The 21,724-nt window shown below is 44.6% G+C and overlaps 1 protein-coding gene across 1 annotated transcript in view; it reads left to right on the top strand.

Moving 5' to 3' along the window:
- LOC126214979 (uncharacterized) overlaps positions 1-21,724 on the top strand; it is a 424,425-nt gene that overhangs the window by 387,507 nt on the left and 15,194 nt on the right. Inside the window, exons 6-10 of the mRNA XM_049941611.1 lie at positions 4,381-4,541; positions 7,656-7,793; positions 9,948-10,094; positions 13,909-14,973; positions 20,929-21,021. Coding sequence (XP_049797568.1) covers positions 4,381-4,541; positions 7,656-7,793; positions 9,948-10,094; positions 13,909-14,973; positions 20,929-21,021 — 1,604 coding nt within the window. The remainder of the gene's footprint in view (positions 1-4,380; positions 4,542-7,655; positions 7,794-9,947; positions 10,095-13,908; positions 14,974-20,928; positions 21,022-21,724) is intronic.

The raw sequence follows: 21,724 nt of genomic DNA, 5'->3' as shown, positions 1-21,724 counted from the left end.
GGTTGCAACGTGTATCGGAAAGACAGATTAGACGCCGTAGGAGGTGGTGTCTTCATTGCAGTTGACAAAAATATTGTGGCTACTGAGGTCGAAGTAAGTGTGATTGTGAAGTTATCTGGACACGTTTAACAGGGCTAGGGGAAATAAAGTTAATTGTTGGGTGTTATTACCGGCCACCAGGTTCCACCGTGACTGTTCTAGAATCATTCAAAGGGAGTCTACATTCTGTATCGCAGAAGTAACCGGATCATGCTATATTAGTCGGAGGCGACTTCAACCTACCTAGTATAGACTGTGATGTCTATGGATTCAGTACAGGTGGTACAGACAATCGTGTGAATTACTTTTGAACACATTATCCGAAAACTGTCTTGAGCAGCTAAATCGACAGCCAACCCGTAATGGAAATATTTTAGATCTGGTAGCCACGAACAGACCAGCCCTCATCGACGGTGTCAGTGTTGAGACAGGGATTAGTGATCATGATGTTGTCATTACGACTATGTTTACGAAAGTTAAATGTCGGTCAAGAAGGCTAGGAGAGTATTCTTACTAGAAAGAGCAGATAAGCAGTTGTTAGCATCCCACTTAGTAAATGAATCGACTTCATTTACTTCCGGTACTATGGACGTGGAATAATTATGGGCAAATTTTAAACACATTGTGAATCACGCATTGGACAAGTATGCGCCGAAAAAGTGGGTTACGGACGGGAAATACCCACCGTGGTTTAACAGCGCAGTTCGGAGAATGCTCAGGAAGCAAAGGCAGTTGCACTCGCGGTACAAGAAAGATCGGGAGAATGAGGACAGGCAAAAGTTAGTAGAGATTCGTGCTGCTGTAAAAAGAGCTATGCGTGAATGATTCAACCACTACCACCGTCATACCTTAGCAAAAGATCTTGCTGAAAACCCAAGGAAATTCTGGTCTTAAGTAAAATCGGTAAGCGGGTCGAAGGCTTCCATCCAGTCACTCACTGATCAGTCTGGCCTGGCAACGGTAGACAGCAAAACGAAAGCTGAAATTTTAAATTTAGCATTTGAGAAATCTTTCACTCAGGAGGATCGTACAAACATACCGCCGCATGAGTCTCGTACAGATTCCCGTATGGAGGACATAGTGATAGACATCCCTGGGGTTGTGAAGCAGCTGAATGGGTTGAAAATAAATAAATCGCCAGGTCCTGATGGGATTCCAATTCGGTTTTACAGAGAGTACTCTACTGCATTGGCTCCTTACTTAGCTCGCATTTATCACGAATCTCTTGCCCAACGTAAAGTCCCGAGCGACTGGAAAAAAGCGCAGGTGACGCCTGTATATAAGAAGGGTAGAAGGACGGATCCTCAAAATTACAGACCAATATCCTTAACATCGGTTTCTTGCAGGATTCTCGAACATATTCTCAGTTCGAATATAATGAATTTCCTTGAACAGAGAAGTTGCTGTCCATGCATCAGCTCGGCTTTAGAAAGCATCGCTCCTGCGAAACGCAACTCGCCCCTTTTTTCACATGATATTTTGCGAACCATGGATGAAGGGTATCAGACGGATGCCATATTCCTTGACTTCCGGAAAGCGTTTGACTCGGTGCCCCACTGCAGACTCCTAACTAAGGTACGAGCATATGGGATTCGTTCCAAACTATGTGAGTGGCTCGAAGACTTCTTAAGTAATAGGAGGATACAAGATGACTTGGACAGGATTTGTGATTGGTGTAAAGAATGGCAGCTAACTACTCCTGGAAATGGAAAAAAGAACACATTGACACCGGTGTGTCAGACCCACCATACTTGCTCCGGACACTGCGAGAGGGCTGTACAAGCAATGATCACACGCACGGCACAGCGGACACACCAGGAACCGCGGTGTTGGCCGTCGAATGGCGCTAGCTGCGCAGCATTTGTGCACCGCCGCCGTCAGTGTCAGCCAGTTTGCCGTGGCATACGGAGCTCCATCGCAGTCTTTAACACTGGTAGCATGCCGCGACAGCGTGGACGTGAACCGTATGTGCAGTTGACGGACTTTGAGCGAGGGCGTATAGTGGGCATGCGGGAGGCCGGGTGGACGTACCGCCGAATTGCTCAACACGTGGGGCGTGAGGTCTCCACAGTACATCGATGTTGTCGCCAGTGGTCGGCGGAAGGTGCACGTGCCCGTCGACCTGGGACCGGACCGCAGCGATGCACGGATGCACGCCAAGACCGTAGGATCCTACGCAGTGCCGTAGGGGACCGCACCGCCACTTCCCAGCAAATTAGGGACACTGTTGCTCCTGGGGTATCGGCGAGGACCATTCGCAGCCGTCTCCATGAAGCTGGGCTACGGTCCCGCACACCGTTAGGCCGTCTTCCGCTCACGCCCCAACATCGTGCAGCCCGCCTCCAGTGGTGTCAAAAAAATGGTTCAAATGGCTCTGAGCACTATGGGACTCAACATCTTAGGTCATAAGTCCCCTAGAACTTAGAACTACTTAAACCTAACTAACCTAAGGACATCACACACACCCATGCCCGAGGCAGGATTCGAACCTGCAACCGTAGCAGTCCCGCGGTTCCGGACTGCAGCGCCAGAACCGCTAGACCACCGCGGCCGGCTCCAGTGGTGTCGCGACAGGCGTGAATGGAGGGACGAATGGAGACGTGTCGTCTTCAGCGATGAGAGTCGCTTCTGCCTTGGTGCCAATGATGGTCGTATGCGTGTTTGGCGCCGTGCAGGTGAGCGCCACAATCAGGACTGCATACGACCGAGGCACACAGGGCCAACACCCGGCATCATGGTGTGGGGAGCGATCTCCTACACTGGCCGTACACCACTGGTGATCGTCGAGGGGACACTGAATAGTGCACGGTACATCCAAACCGTCATCGAACCCATCGTTCTACCATTCCTAGACCGGCAAGGGAACTTGCTGTTCCAACAGGACAATGCACGTCCGCATGTATCCCGTGCCACCCAACGTGCTCTAGAAGGTGTAAGTCAACTACCCTGGCCAGCAAGATCTCCGGATCTGTCCCCCATTGAGCATGTTTGGGACTGGATGAAGCGTCGTCTCACGCGGTCTGCACGTCCAGCACGAACGCTGGTCCAACTGAGGCGTCAGGTGGAAATGGCATGGCAAGCCGTTCCACAGGACTACATCCAGCATCTCTACGATCGTCTCCATGGGAGAATAGCAGCCTGCATTGCTGCGAAAGGTGGATATACACTGTACTAGTGCCGACATTGTGCATGCTCTGTTGCCTGTGTCTTTGTGCCTGTGGTTCTGTCAGTGTGATCATGTGATGTATCTGACCCCAGGAATGTGTCAATAAAGTTTCCCCTTCCTGGGACAATGAATTCACGGTGTTCTTATTTCAATTTCCAGGAGTGTTGATAAATGTAAATTAATGCAGATGAATAGGACAAAGAATCCCGTAATGTTTGAATACTCCATTAGCAGTGTAGCGCTTGACAAAGTCACGTCAATTAAATATTTGGGCGTAACATTGAAGAGCGATATGAAGTGGGACAAGCATGTAATGGCAGTTGTAGGGAAGGCGGATAATCGTCTTCGGTTCATTGGTAGAATTTTGGGAAGATGTGGTTCATCTGTAAAGGAGACCGCTTATAAAACACTAATACGACCTATTCTTGAGTACTGCTCGAGCGTTTGGGATCCCTATGAGGTCGGATTGAGGGAGGACATAGAAGCAATTCAGAGGCGGGCTGCTAGATTTGTTACTGGTAGGTTTGATCATCACGCGAGTGTTACGGAAGTGCTTCAGGAACTCGGGTGGGAGTCTCTAGAGGAAAGGAGGCGTTCTTTCCGTGAATCGCTACTGAGGAAATTTAGAGAAGCAGCATTTGAGGCTGACTGCAGTACAGTTTTACTGCCGCCAACTTATATTTCGCGGAAAGACCACAAAGATAAGAGAGATTAGGGCTCGTACAGAGGCATATAGGCAGTCATTTTCCCCTCGTTCTGTTTGGGAGTGGAACAGGGAGAGAACATGGAAGTTGTGGTACGAGGTACCCTCCGCCACGCACCGTGTAGTGGATTGCGGAGTATAGATGTAGATGTAGATGTAGAATGTTTCGGCCAGGGCTATAGTGGCCGAATCGTTGGTTTCGTCAGTGGTTGTTATTTAGAATACGACGCGGTAAACTGGTCAACAGTAGACACAAAAGAAGGGCAATGTAGTCGTCCGCTCTTGTTGGTAAATGATCTTGCAGTGAATATAAAACACGGTTCAGAAACTGTAATGTTTGCTGATGAGACAGATCTACTGATAAATGGCCCAGGGCAGTCATACCAGATAGCTGAATAGGCCTCCAAAGTGTGTGTTATTTTGTGAGGGAATGCAGTGCAGCTGGGAGCTGTGACGGCGCCCCGTGTTGCAGAGTGCGGAGACGCCCGCGGACGCAAGAAGCGGAAGCTGGCGGCGAGCCCGTGCGTCCCGGCGGCGTCCGCGCAGCTGCCCGCGGGCGCGTCGACGTCTGCGTCAGTGGCGGCGCCCCCGTCCGTCTCGCAGCTGCTCGCCCAGCGGGAACTGGCCAAGCAGGTGGGTGGCATCCGATGCTGATAACCCTCTCACACAATTAGACATGCCAGAATTTTATTAATTCTTGTATTACTACTGTGCACGGACGTAATCTCAGCATAGCAATACTTTTAATTTAATATCTTTTGCTCTAAGTTTGTGCGAGCATATTACTCTGTCATTTGAGTTAAATTTTACAGGGTAATAAGAGAGGTTTTCAGTAATTAACGCAACACATTTTTCCTGAAAGCAAATCGGTTTTATTCAGGATTCCAGTTCACCGTACTGTTGCCCACCCTTTGGTTACAAAACCGTTTTTTACAATACAATCTCCGTCCAGTGCAACAGCGCGTAGTGGGACAGCCTGTCTGTCCTCGCGGTTCCACTCCACTGGTCGATATGGGGGGCGACGTCTTGCTGCATCAGTAACCCCCCTATCATCCCCCCTGGAGTGCATCCTTCATTGTGCCAAACAGATGGAGGTCGGGAGATGAGAGGTCCGGACTGCAGGGTGGATGAGGAAGAACAGTGCAATCGAGTTTTGATAGTTCCTCTCGGGTGAGTAGACTTGCGTTGTCATGGGGAAGGAGAAGTTCATTTGCATTTTTGTGGCGATGAACACGCTCAAGTCCTTTCTTCAGGGTGTATCACAATACAGTTCAGAGCTGATCTTTGCACCGTGAGAAAGGACATCACTGAATAACCCTTTCAGAGATTCAGGAGACCGTCGCCACGACTTTACCATCTGAGGGCGCGGCTTCGAACTTTTTCTTCGGAGAAGAGGCGCCGCCCCGTGGATTGCCATTTTGTTTCCGGTTCAAAGTTTGGAGGATCTTCGACAAAGAATTGTCACGATCAGCTTCGTAACGTGCAAAAAGCCCCGCACAGATGGTCCTTCGTTGCTTTTACTATCTTTTGTCAGGCACACACGTATGAGTCCAACTTGTGGACGAGTGCGTCAAAGCTGTGCCGACTGAGGCCTCCAGTTGTGCAGCAATGTGTTCGAGTGTGATCCGTCGATCGCCTCGAATGAGAGTGTCCGCACGTCCCCAACACTGCAGGAGTTCCAGCTATGTGCGGCCAGCCAGCACGCGGGACACCGGACGGGTTTGCACGACCTTGTTGCGATGGCGACAGACGCCTCGCCCAACGTTTCACAGTGCTTAAGTTCACTGCCACGCCTCCGTAGCCATTGAGAAAACGCCTACGAGTATCTACAATGCTCTGGTTTTCCGCCAAGAGAAACTCAGTGATAACTCTCTACTAGGAACGCACCTCTATTACAGACGCTACTTTGAAGGCTACAATGTAGCGAAACCACCTATTGGGAGTTCATGAAACTGTAGGAGCTGAAGTAGAAATATTCCGCAATGCCCCACAACAAATTCCGCAATTTTTCAGTCGAAATTGCCCGGATAAAAAAATATATGTTGCATTTTTTTTTTTTTTTAATGAACGCCTCTCGTATACGAGCGCGTATCTATGCGTATTGCTGTTGAAGTAGCCGTACATTATGCAACGAATAGTGCGGAAGTATGTATCGATTTATCACGTTGAAAATTGTGTAAGCATTATACAAGATGTTCCGCAATTCGTGTTGCACAGTTCTAGAGATTGTTGAGAAGATTTAGTAAATCAAGTTCTAGGTAGGAACCCGTGTCCAGAAATTTAATCGAACCACCCTACAGAGCGTCAAAGTTGTAGGCGCCGGCGCCCGTAAATCTCTGTTAGGTACAGGGAGATGCCGTGATGATGTTACAGACTTTCTAGGATTATGGAGACGGATAAGTGTATCAATTTGAGGTAAGGATCCCTGCACCGGAAACGACCGATATGTACCGGTAGTGTTGTTGCTGAGATTGTAGGGTAGACGACTTTCAGAGGTGGTAGTATGAACCAAACCAAGAAAAAATATCCAGCGGTAAATATGGGCTCTAAAATACATAGCTACTCAGGTATTCACATTAGAGACCACGTTTACTGCTGGATATTTTTCTTGTCTTGGTCCATACTACCACCTCTGAAACCTGTCTACCCTACAATCTCAGCAACAACACTACCGGTACATGTATTCCACTGCCAGAGGTATCGAGTCGGTCGTTTCCGGTGCAGGGATCCTTACCTCAGATTGATACACTTATCCGTCTCCATAATCCTAGAAAGTCTGTAACATCATCACGGCATCTCCCTGTACCTAACAGAGATTTACGGGCGCCGTTGGATGACGTTTCCGGACACGAGTTCCTATGTAAAAGTTGATCTACTAAGTCCCCTCTACAACGTCTAGAAGAATGTAACATGACGGTTCTAGGCGCTTCAGTTCGCGGCTGCTGTTACGTTCGCAGGTTCGAATCCTGCCTCGGACATGGATGTGTGATGTCCTTAGGTTAGTTAGGCTTAAGCAGTTCTAAGTGTAGGGGACTGATGCCCTCAGATGTTAAGTCCCATAGTGCTCAGAGCCATTTGAACCATTTTTGTAACATGAATCGCGAAACACGCTGTATTCATTTGCTCGATTCCTACACATAGCACATATCAACAATAAATATATAACACAAATATGATAAACATCAAAAGTCAAAGAGTAAATGGCTTTTTCAGAGAGTAAATATTTTCCCTAATTTGCCCAATGTTCTTCAAATCGATAAAATATGTTGTACTAAAAACTTCCTAAAGTAGCCTGTGCACTTCTTCGTGGTTCAAGCTATCTCCAGAGCGAATGTAATAATCAGTTCAGTAGATTAGTTGTGATAACGTAACAGACAGAGTTACTTTCTCATTTCATAGAACTGCTGTAGTATGGATGAAACGTCCAATTACGGTATCTTTTTTCCCGTGATCCGATTTCAATAAAATAAAGCCTGTATGGTGCCCCCAAACATTGCCCAAATTCATACGTGTTTAATTCAAACTTGGGCCTGTTTCCTTCCTCGTTGCCGCCTCTTTCGACGCATTTTTGCACTCGGTATGGTGAGTATGTTACAACAGCAACAAATCCTTCGGCACTGCCCGACGTTTGCCCGTGGTGTGTGGTGCCTCCAGGTGTGGGACGGCTCGCTGCAGCACCTCCCGCTGCAGCTGCAGCTGCCTCAGGCGCCGGCCGGCTCGCCGCGGCCCGCCCAGCCCCAGCCGCAGCCTCAGCCGCAGCCCCAGCCGGCGCTGCCTGCGCCCGCCTTCGACCACCAGCAGCAGCTGCAGCAGCAGCAGACACAGCAGCAGCAGGCGCAGTTCGTGCGCTACCACCACGCCGACGGCAGCACTGTCGTGGCCCAGGTGAGGACATGGCCAAAGAATCTGTCGAGGTGACCCCAGAGTTAAAAATAGAGTGACGTCCACCACTTAGAAGATGGCTCACAGTCCTAGAGGGAGTTCGGGAAGGCCTCAAACCCGTGACGTCGAGAACCGGCAAATAGCATTTGCTGGAAACAATACGCAAACGTAATATACACCAAAATAAAGACGCACCACAAAGGAATTTTCCAAATGGGACGGAAATTGGTCGATTTAATGTACCAGAAAAATTCGACGATTTATTCGAGACAAGGATCTTCACAAGTCGAGCGAGTCAGTAATGAGTCGGTCGGCCTGTGGCCCTTACGTGACCGATTATTTGGCCTGGCATCGATTCCCCCTGATGAAAGTCTTGTCAAATTCTTTCCAGCTGGCGAATTAGATCGTCAAAATTCCGAGGTGGTCGGTGGGCCCCGTTCGTAATGCTTCAGATGTTCTCAATCGGGAAGAAATCGGCCAACCGAGCGCAGAGACGGGCAGTACAGACTTTTGCCGGACATTGTCTCGCCTAAATGTAAACCCGGGACGGCTCGCCGTGAAGGATGTCTACAAAACGGAACGTAGAGTACCGTCGACGTACTGTCGTGCCTCGAGGGTACCGCAGATAGTGAAATGGCACTCGTGAACGACACTCCCAGTTGTCGGTCCGTGTGGCAGGTGGTGCTCGAGTCGGTACCCTGCCACTGTCCGCAGTATCTGCTGTTCTCTACGGCTGAGTTTGAAGTGTGACTCGTCACTGGAGACACTTCTACTCCAGTCAATTACATTCCAGTTTGGTCTGCAAATGCCCCAGACAGCAGTGCCATACCGATGCGATTGTCACCTGTCGTATGGCCCGACAGCCGGGAGCGACAGTCTGGATGTGATTTCTGTTTGTAGGAGAACCCCTTTCGTTGTCCCTTGCGACACCCTTACGACGCGCCAGTACACCGACAATATTCTGTACCCATTTTGTTGCCTTTTGTGGCAAGCCGTCCTGGGCTTACCATTTGGCAAGATAATTCCCACCCACACACGGCAAGAATTTCAACTGCTTGTGCCAAACCCTATATTGGCCACCACAGTTGCTGGACCTCTCCTCAACTGAGAACATTTGGAGCATTACGGGTTGGGCCCTCCCACTGTTTCGATATCTGGATCTGACGTGCCAGTTGGAAAGAATTTGGCACAATATCCCTCAGGAGAACATCCGTCAACTCTGTTAATCAATGCCAAGCCGATTAATTGCTTGCGTAAGGGCCAGAGGTAGACCGACAGGTCACTGACTTCTCAGTTTGTGAAAGCTCTTTCTTTTGAATCAGTTGTTTAATTTTTCTGAAATTGGGATCATTTGTTTGCCTCTCTCTCTCTCTCTCTCCCTCTCTCTCTCTCTCTCTCTCTCTCTCTCTCTCTGTGTGTGTGTGTGTGTGTGTGTGTGTGTGTGTACTCAGGGTGTTCATTTTAACTGAAGACCTGAAGACATTGGAATATCTCGAAAACCACAAATTGGATAAAAACTGTTATAATTCCAGTTTGTTTCAAAGGCGTACATCCAGCAAATACCACACTCGACCTGCCACCACACCCTGTGTGGGACTGGCGGGGAGGCAACTTTGAAATCTTCAATGGGAACCCCCATCTCTTATTGCACATTACAGTTGTATGGCAAAATTTACATAAGTTTTGTCTGAAGCGTTTTCTTCGTTTCACCTCAGATGGCATAATAGAGGAATAGAAAAGATACACACTTGTCATTTATGACATGCTACTCGATGGCCCACGAATATCCAATGGCTCGTGGAACCTCACTTCCACGCTGCGAGGATAGCGCAGGCCAGTATTTTATAACTTTTAATTGGAAACCCCATTCGCAATGTTTTATTCCTGTTACTACAGGAGACTACTCGCCACGCCACCGTGGCCGTGTGGCAAACAATGATGTATCGTAACGGGCAGAACACTGCAACCGGAGCTCGCGTATCGTGCTGACATAGAACAGATTGAGGCTCTAAACGTTACAATACTTGCACAGTGTTTATTACCTGCGCACATGCAGGATATGCAAAAACTGTGGTTAATTGAAGTAATAGAATACAAGTTTACCATAAATTAGTGCCGGCAGTGGTTTCCGAGACGCGGCCTGCGGTGTGTCGACAGGTGCAGCAGCAGGGGACGCCGCAACCGCAGTCGCAGGCGCAGGTGCAGCAGTACCAGCAGGAGCTGCAGCAGCAGCTGCTGAGGATGCACATGTTCCCAGAGCAGCCACACCCCTTCCAGCAGCACCGCCTGCCTGAGGAGCACAAGGTACCTGCACAGCTTCTCTTGCTGGAACACAGGCTGCTCGCACCGTGACGGAACCCGACTGGAACTTCTCCCAATGAGACTGAAGCATTCAGTACATTATAGAGCAGTATGCATGTAAGGTGGGGTGGTACACGCGAGGGGCTGTATACCACACGATGCAGTGCCAGTAGTCTTTTTGCCACACTTTCTGTATTCTGCACCTGTCGATATGCGTAGAAATTTTTTGTAAATTATTTTCTTGTTAATTTAGGTATGCTAATGGTATTTAACCAGTAATGTTCCGTACGGGTAGCATAAAGCCAAAAAAAAAAAAGGGGGGGGACATATACTGCGTTCGAACATAATGAGCTATCGCAAAGAAAACTATTTATTGACAGACAGCCAACACGGATTCAGAAAATGTCTTTCTTGTGAAACACGACTAGCTCTTTATTCTCATGAAGTAATTAGTGCTATTGACAGGGGATGTCAAATTGATTCCATACTTTTAGATTTCCAGAAGGCATACCTCACAAGTGACTTCTAATCAGATTACGTGCCTGTGGACTATCGTGCCAGTTTTGCATCTGGATTTGAGATTTCCTGTCAAAAGGGTCACAGTTCGTTGTAATTAATGGAAAGTCAGTGAGTAAAACAGGAGTAATATCCGGCACTCCCCAAGAAAGTGCATAGGACCTCTGCTGTTCCTGATCTACATAAATGATTTAGGAGACAATCTAAGTATCTCTCTTAGATTGTTTGCAAATGATGCAGTCATTTAGCATTTTTTAAAGTCATCAGATGATCAAAACAAATTGCAGAACAATTAGACAAGATATCTGTATGAAAGTGGCAGTTGTCTCTAAATAATGAAAAGTATGAGGTCGTCCATACGAGTACTAAAAGGAATGCGTTAAATTTCAGTTACACAATAAATCGACAAATTTAAAGGATGTCAGTTCAACTAAAAATGTATGAGTTGCAATTATGAACAACGAAAATTGGAACGATCGTACAGATAGCATTATGGGGGAATCAAACGAAAGAATGTGAAAGAAAATGTGACAAGTCTTCTAAAGATACGGCGTACACTACGCTTGTTTGTTCTCTTCTGGAGTTCTACCTTGCAGCGTGAGCTCAGAATCAGGTAGAATCGATGGAGAACACTGAAAAAGTTCAGAAAAGGGCAGCTCTGTCACAAAATAGGGGAGAGAGTGCCACAGGTAAGATGTGTGAATTGTGGTGGCATAATTAAAACAAAGGCATTTTTCATTGCAGTTGGATCTTCTCGTGAAGTTTCAATCACCAACTTTCTCCTCAGAGTGTGAAAATATTTTGTTGACATGCACCTGCATAGGGAGGGATGATCATCATAATAAAATAAGAGAAATCAGAGCTCTCGCAGAAAGAGCTGAGTGTTCATTTTTCTCACACGCTGTTCGAAAATGGAATGGTCGAGAAATAGCTTGAACCCTCTGCTAGGCACTTAATTGCGAACTGCAGAGTAATTGTAAAGATGTAGACGAGACTCGACAAGTGTTACGTTAACAAGTGAAAGTTACAGTTTTGCGGGCATATAAATTTTTCTTTAGTGAATCAGAAACAGAAACAGTGTGGTGCTACCCCAGTGTTGCCATTTACCATGGCAGCCAACAGCTGCAGCATGTGGCATGGGACAGAGATAGAAAGCTCACAGGTGATGCAGAAAAGTATTCTCTGTCCCTCTCTTTGCAGAATGCAGTATGCAGATTCCTCCCTACTTGCATACCACTATATATTATGTTCACTGTATCAACCCATTGCACAATAACAGTGGAGAAACTGCCAAGTGCTATGGCATCTGTGCACAAACTCGTGTTTCCTGTCGGAGAGGTGGAATTCTCTCTATAATTCAGTAGAGTTATAGGTTGACATTTCCAGACACTGATTTCACTCCTCAGTTTGTTCCTTAAAATGCCATCAACATATCCTCAAAGTTTGCGTACTACACATCACGTGTTTAATGTGATAACCACTACCAACAAAAATGTCGGTCTGTTATATGTGACAAACAAAATGTTTTTTTTTTAAGCAGAATTTGATGTGTTCATTTGATACTGCTGTCTCAGATTTGTCTTGTGTGGTATTCTGTTTAACACTATGTATTAATGCTTACACAAAGAATTGCATATACTGCAGCAGTGCAGTTCAATCTCCACATTTTGCTCTCCCCACGTATCATTAAACTGGACTATAGGATCATGCTATCAAATGCACACACAAAATTGTACTTTTGTAAATGGCAAAGAAGGCATTCCAAATACCAGGCAAAACATTAGAGAAAAAGAGGCTGATGACTGTCAAGGGACGTGTGATACAATGTGTAGTATAGGGTTGCGCCTTAAAATGTATATCTGCAGTCTACACTACCAGCTAACGCCGACAGCAAAATCGACCCAGTTGCATTGACTAAGAACTGAGAAAATACTGTCTACAGCATGCATTCCTTCTTTCTTACCAGTATCTCTGTGAAATATTGCTGATGTATTCAAGTCATATGAAATAAGAATTACTGTGAATAGCACACTGACTGATACCGAACATGCTCTAACTTCTACACCTGATTCAAAGAAAATCAGTGTCTTCTGAGACAACACTTCACTCAAATTTTCATCTGCTATCTTTATTCTGAAAAATAACCTACATGCAAACCTCAGCAACCCTAATTTGGTATATACATTGAAGCAAAGGGTGGATATATTTTCACAATAAATAACGGACTGTCCAACACTGTCCTCGAAATCTCTTACAAAATGGTTGTAGCTTTTTAGGACATTTATGAGTGTTCTTCTCCTTTTTATTCTTCTTAGCTTCTGTGCCAGACAGTAACCTGTTTATTAGCATTAGCCAGAGGACAAGTAACACCTCAGTTACTGTATCAGCTACAGTGGGTATCAGGAAGGATATCAGGAGTGGCCTCTCAGTGATATGTCTCAAGAATATTGAATGTGATGTTTATGGTTCTAGTGTGGGTACGCACAGCATCCCGTCACAGGCTCAGTTTCAGTTAGTGACCATTAATAAAATCTGACTCTTCAGTGTAAAGTCCTGTGAGCCTAGAAACTCAGTTAATCAACATAAGGGCCATTTTTGAACTAGACAGTCTTAGTGAATGAGAATGTGCATTAACACAAATGTGAAATGCACATATTACAAAAAAAAAAAAAAAAAAAGAAAGTTAACAGTGGGAGTGATGGTGACATAACATCTGTTGTCATTCACATTATTGTCAAGATGTATACAAGGTCTTCTCTGAGAAAGACACATCAGAATGGTGCCTGTTAGCACCATTCTATACTTTGCTCTTGTGCGAGTGATACAGAAAATGAACTCATGGCAAGTGAATTCAAATTATTTTTCAGTCACTATGATATAGCACATCTGCTACAGTTTTCACTGACGTCCGCACGAGAAGAGAAAGAGTCTGTCTTTTGTGTTCTCAACACATGATTTTGCAGATTACTTTTCATCGGGCTACAGGGAACACAAAGAAGCTGCACGAAGACATCTCTAACAGATAGCTGTGACTACCTTACTCCCGATTTGTATCAGAAATAAATATGTATTTCTCCTCTGTGATTAAGTGTTGAAACCTCCAAACCAAGAACAAATTGTACACATTACTTCTGTACTGCCTTTTCAAACCTGTGTGCCTCTCAATTGTAGAACCTTAACAACTAATGGCATGTCTTGGCTAGCCTGTTATTTTGCAGTAGCAACATTCTTTCCATTCCAAGTGTGTGACTCGAGAATGTAAAAGGTTACACAAATACTAAATCTTTTTCATAATTTACAGCAAATATTGCTGCAGCATCATCACCACCAGCAGCAACATCAACAACAGCAACAGACGCCACAGCAGCAACAGGCACAGCAGCAGCAAGTGCAGCAGCAGCAGCAGCAGCAACAACAACAACAACAACAAGTGCAGCAGCAGCAGCAGCAGCAACAACAACAACAACAACAACAAGTGCAGCAACCTTCTCAGCAACAGCTGTTGCAGCAACAGCAGCCAAGTCATCACCAACAGCAACAGCACCGTGCCCAGCCTCAGCAACAACAGCAACCGTCACAACACGTGCTACAGACTCAGCAGGCCGTGTTAACTTGCTACGAACCGTACCGGCAACCTCCCCCTCTACAGACTCAGGCCGGCAGCGGTACGGTCATCCTCCAGCCGACGAGAGCACCCCCTTGGCAGAAGACGTCGGGAATGCAGGCCGCCACGTACGACAGACGCGTGCCTTCGGTTCACCAGTGGACCGGAGTGGGTGCGAACGTCCCTCCTGACGACGCCTCCCCGTCCTCTCGGCGCAAAGCGTCAGCGGCGGTGCAGGCCCCACTCTCCGTCGCCGCCTCCTCGCAGGCGGGGAGGCGGCCTCTGCTCCCTCAGCAGGTGCCCGCATTACAAGTCCAGCCCCAGTCGCAGGTGCGTGCACAGTTCCCCTCACCAGTTGGTGCACCCTCGGATGTGAACAGGCAGTCACTTCCTGTGCCTCAGCAGCAGCAGCAGCAGCAACAACAACAACAGATTCAACAACAGCAACACCAACAGCAGCAGTCACAAGCACAGCCACAACAGCCCCAGCTGCAACAGCAGCAGCAGCAACAACAACAACAACAACAACAACAACAGCAGCAGCAGCAGCAGCAGCAGCAGCAGCAGCTGCTGCAACAGCAACAGCAGGCCCAGCAACAGCAGGCCCAGCAACAGCAACCCCAGCAGCTGTACCTGCCGGCCCACTTTGCAGAGGATGTGAGCGGCTACCTGTCGCAGCAGGGCCAGAACGTGGGCTTCCTGTGCCACAGCCCGGGTGCCGTCTGTTCCCAGCAGTCACAGCAGCCTCCTCAGGCCCAGCAGGTTTGTAATCCACTCTTGTTTTGTTGTATAGTCTTTTTGTTGTGTCTCAGCCTTGGGCCTGTCAAACTGTATTTCAAAGCTGTGCATCAAAATTAGGTTTTCCTCATTGAGAGAACCTTTTGTTTCAAGTTCTTGTCCACTGTCAAAAGGTGCTTGGAGATCTGTCTTCTTTTCAAAATCTTCAGTTTCCTATGAGACAACAGACTTCCACAAAATTGTCAAAATGTACAAGAACTGTCAAATTTCAGATTTCCTCCAAACCGGTGACTGTATCTCCATTCTACTGTTGTGGCAACTATTCGTAATTCTGTGGTTCCCTTACGAATCTGCTTTTCTCATAATAGTTCTAAGTCACCACGAGGATGACATTCTACCGCACGATCGTTACTTCCGAAATTGTTGTGTTACCCTTACGACCCTATTCAGAGTGCTATCCCACACCATCTTGACATCTCCTTTACACTATGAAAGTTTAAAATTCTAAATTACTTTCTTTTCAAGTGCCAATAATTTTGAACTATTATGTACTTCGCAATTGTCCACAAAAATAGCAGATCAGAAATTCTTACCACAGGGAAAAGTTTATGGCTGTGTGAAGACCTTTGATTGTGTGATCTGTGGTATGCTTCTGCAGAGGTTTAGTGAATAATATACAAAATAGGATTATGGATTTATATTATCTGCATGACAAAAATAAGAATGTGTCACACCGACGTCAATAAGATACAGTTTCCCACAGGTTCTGGTTTGGACCTCTGCCATTTGTGATATCCGTAAATGATCTTCCACTTGCATTGTTAGCTTCACTACTTCCCATAGAACCCCACAAGCTATAAAAATGGGTCACCCAAACAGTGCAGTACAGGAAGCTTCAGTGGGTGGTGATTTGTAGGTCTCAACTTGGTAGGTCAGGACTGCACTACACAAAAGAAGCAACTATTCAAGTAGCAGGGCACTTATGGAATACACGAGGTGTGGTTTCTTTTTATTTTTTTATTTTATTTTATTTATTTATTTTTTATTAAAGAATAGGCGGTAGTTTGAGGTACTCTGATGAGCATTCAATTTACTGCCCTCCAGGAAACTTCTCACACTCAAATTATTTTTGAGACCGAGAGCCAGCTGAAACCTGAAGTAGAAAACGGAGAGGTATTTACGAGTCACAGAACGTATATCGTGAATACAGATTAGATACTGGTAGAAGGGGGGAGAGTTCATCGCAGCTGACAAAAATATTGTCTTTATTAAGGTTGAAGTTGAGTGTGACAGTATCTATGTGAAACCAGGTTAATTGTTTGATGTTTTTATCGACCACCCGATTCCGCTGTGAGATGTCTAGAGTCATTCGAAGAATAGAAGCTGAAAGATGCAGTTGAAACTAACGTGCTTTCAGGAAAATGTAATTCCATCATTTAAAGCAAATCTATGGTCAGTTGCATGTAAGTACGCAGGTTGTGCAATACTAGTTGGAGACAACTTTAACCTGCCAAGTACGTACCGAGATGTCAGTGGATTCATTGCCGGTGGGTGGGTTGCAGATAGACAATCTTGCGAAGTACTTTTGAACACACTTTCTGAAAACTGTCTTAGTAGCTAATTCAGCAGCCCACACCTAGTGGAAATATGTCAGACTTCGTCAGTTCGAACCGGACGTACCTTATTGAAAGTGTCATTGTAGAGGCAGGGATTAGTGATCGTGATGTAATTATAGCAACTAATGGTTACAAAAGTTTAAAAAATCATCAATAAGTCTAGGAGAATGTTCCTGCTAGAAGGAGCAGATAAGCAGTTGTTAGCATTGCACTTAGACATTAAATTGACATCATTTAATTCTAGTAAGATGGAGCTAGAGGAATTATGGGCAGAGTTTAAACAAATTGTAAATTGTGGTCTGGAGAAGTATGAGCCTAGTAAGTGGATTAATAACAGAAAAGATCCACTATGGTTTAACAACGAAATTTGGAAAATGCTGAGGAAGCAGAGACTGTAGCACTCTCAGTTCAAGTGAGAAGGCGCAAATGGTGGCAAGCAAAGGGTAATAGAGATTTATGAGTCTGTGAAAAGAACTATGTGCGAAGCATATAACAACTACCACCATCATACATTAGCAAAAGATCTGTCCGAGAACTTGAGAAAACTCTGGTCCTGTGTAAGATTGCTAAGCAGGTCTAAGGCTTCCATCCAGTCACTTTTTGACCAGTTTGGTGTGTTGGTGGAAGATAGCAAAAGAAAGACGAAGTTTTAAATTTTGTGTTTAAGAAATTGTTCACACAGGAGAATCATACAAGCCTACTGCCACTCGACCACGGAACAGACTCCCTTATGGTTGACATAGTAGTAAGCATCTGTGACATGGAGAAAACACTGAAAGAGTTGAAAACAAGTCACCCAATCTGGATTGAATTCCATTTCGGTTTTACAAAAAGTACTCTATTTCATTGGTCTCTTGCTCAGCTTGCAGTTATTGTGAGTCTCTCGCCCAGCACAAAATCCCAATCAATCGGAAAAAAGTGTGACTTCTGTATATAAGAACCCATAAAATTACAGATCAATATCTCAAACATTGGTTTGCTGCAGAATCCTTCAACATATTGTCGGTTAGAACACAATAAATTTTCCTGAGACCAAGAAACTTATGTCCACGAATAAGAATGGTTTTAGAAAGCATCAGTCATGCAAAACTCAGTTTGCCCTTTTCTTACACGATATGCTGCGAACTACGGATGAAGAGCAAGTGACAGATTCCATATTTCTAGATTCCGGAAAGCATTTGATTCAGTGCCGCACTGCAAACCGTTTAGGAAGGCACGAGAATATTAAGGAAGGTACGAGCGTACGGAATAGGTTCCCGGATATGTGTATGGGTCGAAGACTTCTTAAGTAATAGAAGTAATGTCTGGCTTGACACAGTCGTGTTGTTTAAATATGTGGGCACAACATTGCTAAGCGATATGAAATGGAGCTGGCATTTGAGAATTGCTCTGACATCGTGAGACACCTCGGAGAGGTCTGGTATTTAAACTGGGACAGTGGCACGAAGTTCGGTTATCGGGAACTGTACGCCACCACCTCTCCTCATCTTGTCGACCAAATACTGGCAGTGAAAAGTTTTTCCACCGCCAGGGTTTGAACTGGCTTACTCCGGTTGAGCACCTCCGCACCAATGTGCATTAACGATCTCCGCTACAGAGGCGGGTTTGGCTTGTGGAGCACGTATGTAGATGTAGAAGTAGACAGTGTAAAATTTTTGGGACCGCATATAGATCTCAGCTTTAGTCACAAAACCTATGAACTAGAATTAATTTGCATCTAAACTGTGCAAATTGCTGAAAAGAGTGTGATGTTCACAATTCTTACAGTCTGACTAATATTTCCTACACTTCTCACTTAATAACAGGTCTTGAAATTTTGTAAGTGGACATCTATCTTCAGTTGTTTGCGAGTTAAGGTCTCTTCAACATTTCCGAGATGCTTTCCTGTGTGCCAGTTAAACTTGCAACCATTTGTGCTGCCCAGCTCTATATACATTCAGTACCCAAGTTAGCATATCCTTTATGCTCTTCTGTGAATCACACAAATCTGTGGCCATTTCTGCGGCCCTGTTCCGTGTATCCCCTGTTAGTCCTGTTTGGAACGGGATGCACGAGTGATTTGTAAGCAGTCTCTTTTATAGAGTGATTGCTTCTTTCCCAGTATCCTACTAATTAATTGAAGTCCGGCAAGCACTTTACCTGTGAGCCTACACATCGTTACATCCAGGTATTTGGATGAGTTGACTACCTCCTGCAGTGACTCATTGCTATTGTAGTCAGAGGCCATTATATTTTTGTGAAATGCTTTGCTTTACGTTTCTAACATTTAAAGCACATTACCAATCTTTATTCTATTTTTAAATCTTAGTAATATCTGACTGAATATTTGTGTATCAACTCCGTTCCCTGAGCTACACCTGAAGTTACTCCTACATGTGTCAGTAACTGTAAATCGTAATTAATGTGTGACACATCCTCCCCACCGATTTTCAGTCCAGTGACAAATTTCATTTGATACCCCATATGATGGTACTTTTTTAAAGAACCACTGATGTGATATTGAGTCAATTGTCTTCTGAAAGTCAAGAAGTACTGTCTGTACCAGAAAGCTTCAGTCCATGGCCTTCAGTGACAAAAATGTGAGTTATGTTTAAAATATATAATTACTTAGTGTTAATCATAGTGCATCCTGCAGAGGCATCATCAAAAAACTTGGTACTTCAACAGATGGTTCGCAGCATTCTTTGTGTTTAACAGTATAAAGCATAAGAGAGTCAGATCTATTGGGCACGTATTTGTTGATTGACCTACCAGAGAATACTAAATGTCTTTTAGTCAATGTGGTGGAGTTCATGACTGATTCGAGGAATATCCTGTTGAGCAACGTCTGCTCCATGAAAACTGTATTCACAGAAACTCTTATTAAAGTTTAATTTGTTAAGTTTCATAATAGTAAGCCAGTTCATACTGTTGTCCTGAATTAAAATGTACATTCTCAGTTTATTTCTACACCTGAAGGAGCACTTTTCACCGGATCCACGAAACGTGACGGGAGTAAAGTAATGTTAACTTTTGGTAACTGTCCAGTTCCTAGACAAGCTACTGTATTGCCCATTATTTGCTTGTTTTCATCACAAAACACTTTTTGTCTGTTTTCAATCAAAGAGGTACTTGAACAGAAGAGAAGTCCAGTGTACAATACAAAATTTTAAGCATTCCTCATAGATTTAAATTTACTGGCAGTCTCCCACACATACTATTCCACACCAAACAAACAGTGTCCTCAATACTCATACTATCTCCATCATTTTTTAAAAATATTGAGCCATCTCTCCCTGCAGCAAATCCTTCAGTACCCAAACTACTACTGTGCCATTTCCATAGGTTGTATAATTTCGAGTACGTGTGTTTCGTTCTCTGCATTCTTCTATACGCTGGCACTCACCTTGTCAGGTCTGCTTCCTCCCTGTGTATGATGAATTTTCCCTCCACTTCAGGATTGTCAGCAGCACAGTCCTGAAAATTGACACTCTGTTTTCTTCAGTTCACTTTCCACAGCCTCTATACCTCGCTTCTTTTCTGTGAACAAAGAACATCTGCAGTTCTTTGAATTAATTTTTACACCTGATTTGTGTACTGTGTGAAATTTTGCACTGTTGACTAAACAACGGAGTTCCGGGAAGAATCAAATCAACGATTTGGATTACAGGCAGATAGATAGCCAGTGACTTCAAATTATAAAAATGGTACAGGCTGACTGTCACAAATGCTTCAATTTATTGTATGTAGCAAAACACATTAGATTTCCCAGTTTTATTATAACTGCCACATCTATAAGGAGTACAAAATTTTTCAGTGTATTGTAAGAAAATTAGATTGTATTAATATAAGTCAACTCATTTGTAAAATCTTCAGTATCATTGTGCCTTTGTACATTAGCTGTCATCAGGTCTGAGACATGCTTTCAGAGCAGATGGACCGATTTACTGAGACCATTGAGCAACAGTGACAGTAGTCCAACTATGGCAAGTGTGTGAAGCTGGCAGGTTGGCTGTGTAGCCTCAAGGAAAGTGTGAAAGAAATTTGAAACAGTGTGGCTAAAGTGTGAGTCATTACATGGCAAATGCTGGAAAATTGTGGGGAAGCTTCTTTGTCTGCATCCTGTTCCTACAACTGCTGAAAAGTTTGAAAATATTTTTTCTTTCATTTTGTGTCTCATAATTTGTGATCTTTCAGCACATTTGTTCACGTTTTAGCAAACTGGAGGATGAATTGTTCTCTCTGTTGCGATGACTTCAATTGTGTCTGTTGCAGTCTGCTGTGAACTACACTGTACAGAAATGGATTTTAAACAACTGTAGATTGTAGTTGCTTAACTGAGAATTTTCCTTTTTAATACAGCTTGTGCAATTTTATGAAGCAGGTTGTGGTAGGAGTTCCACTGGCTAGCAACGTCCTCCTGCCGAAGGGCTACACCAACACCAGTTCTGGGCCACAGCTCAGCGCACCAGTCCAGGTATACTTCTTTGTGATTTGTGTTTGATTTGTATCACTCACTAAGAAAATTGTAATATATTTTCTGTAAAATATATGTCAGAAATACATGATATATACATGTGTTATTTAGCTAGCTTTGAAATGTGCACCAAAAACAGTTAAAAAATGTTCAAAACCACCCCCCCCCCAAAAAAAAAAAAAAACAGTTTTGTGGTTTGACTTTGTTACATTTCAACAGACTAGTGGATAGGTGTCAGCACAGACAGTTTGTCCCTCTCTGACATCACTATCACATTATAACATTGGCCGTGACAGACGAGTGTGTAGCTAGATGGTGAAGTGATGTGCCAAAGAACTGTAGGCAGTGCTCGACCTGTAGTGGAGAGTGACTGAAGTTTGGGTAGTTCCCCAGTATCGGTTGTTAATAGGCCAAATTTGTATGTTGTGTATTTGCGGAGTAGAACATAGCTGTGAGGAATTTTCAGACATACAACCTAGTAACCTGTAAGGTCGGAGTGTTTAGAAAATAATGCATCGTTATGGGAAAACGATGAAGTATGAAGTCCTAGCAGCTGTTGACAAGGTCCCCATTATGCAGTTGCACGTTTTTATGTTTGTTGTGGAAATGTAATAACATATCACTCAGTTTCTTTCTGCACTCTATGAACAGTGTAAGAGGGAGTTTTGTGAACTATGTCCTTAAAGGAAAGCACAAGAAATGG

The sequence above is a fragment of the Schistocerca nitens genome, chromosome 12 (genome assembly GCF_023898315.1).
Source record: "Schistocerca nitens isolate TAMUIC-IGC-003100 chromosome 12, iqSchNite1.1, whole genome shotgun sequence".
NCBI classification, from domain to species: domain Eukaryota; kingdom Metazoa; phylum Arthropoda; class Insecta; order Orthoptera; family Acrididae; genus Schistocerca; species Schistocerca nitens.
This window is presented reverse-complemented; position numbering and strand designations above follow the sequence as displayed.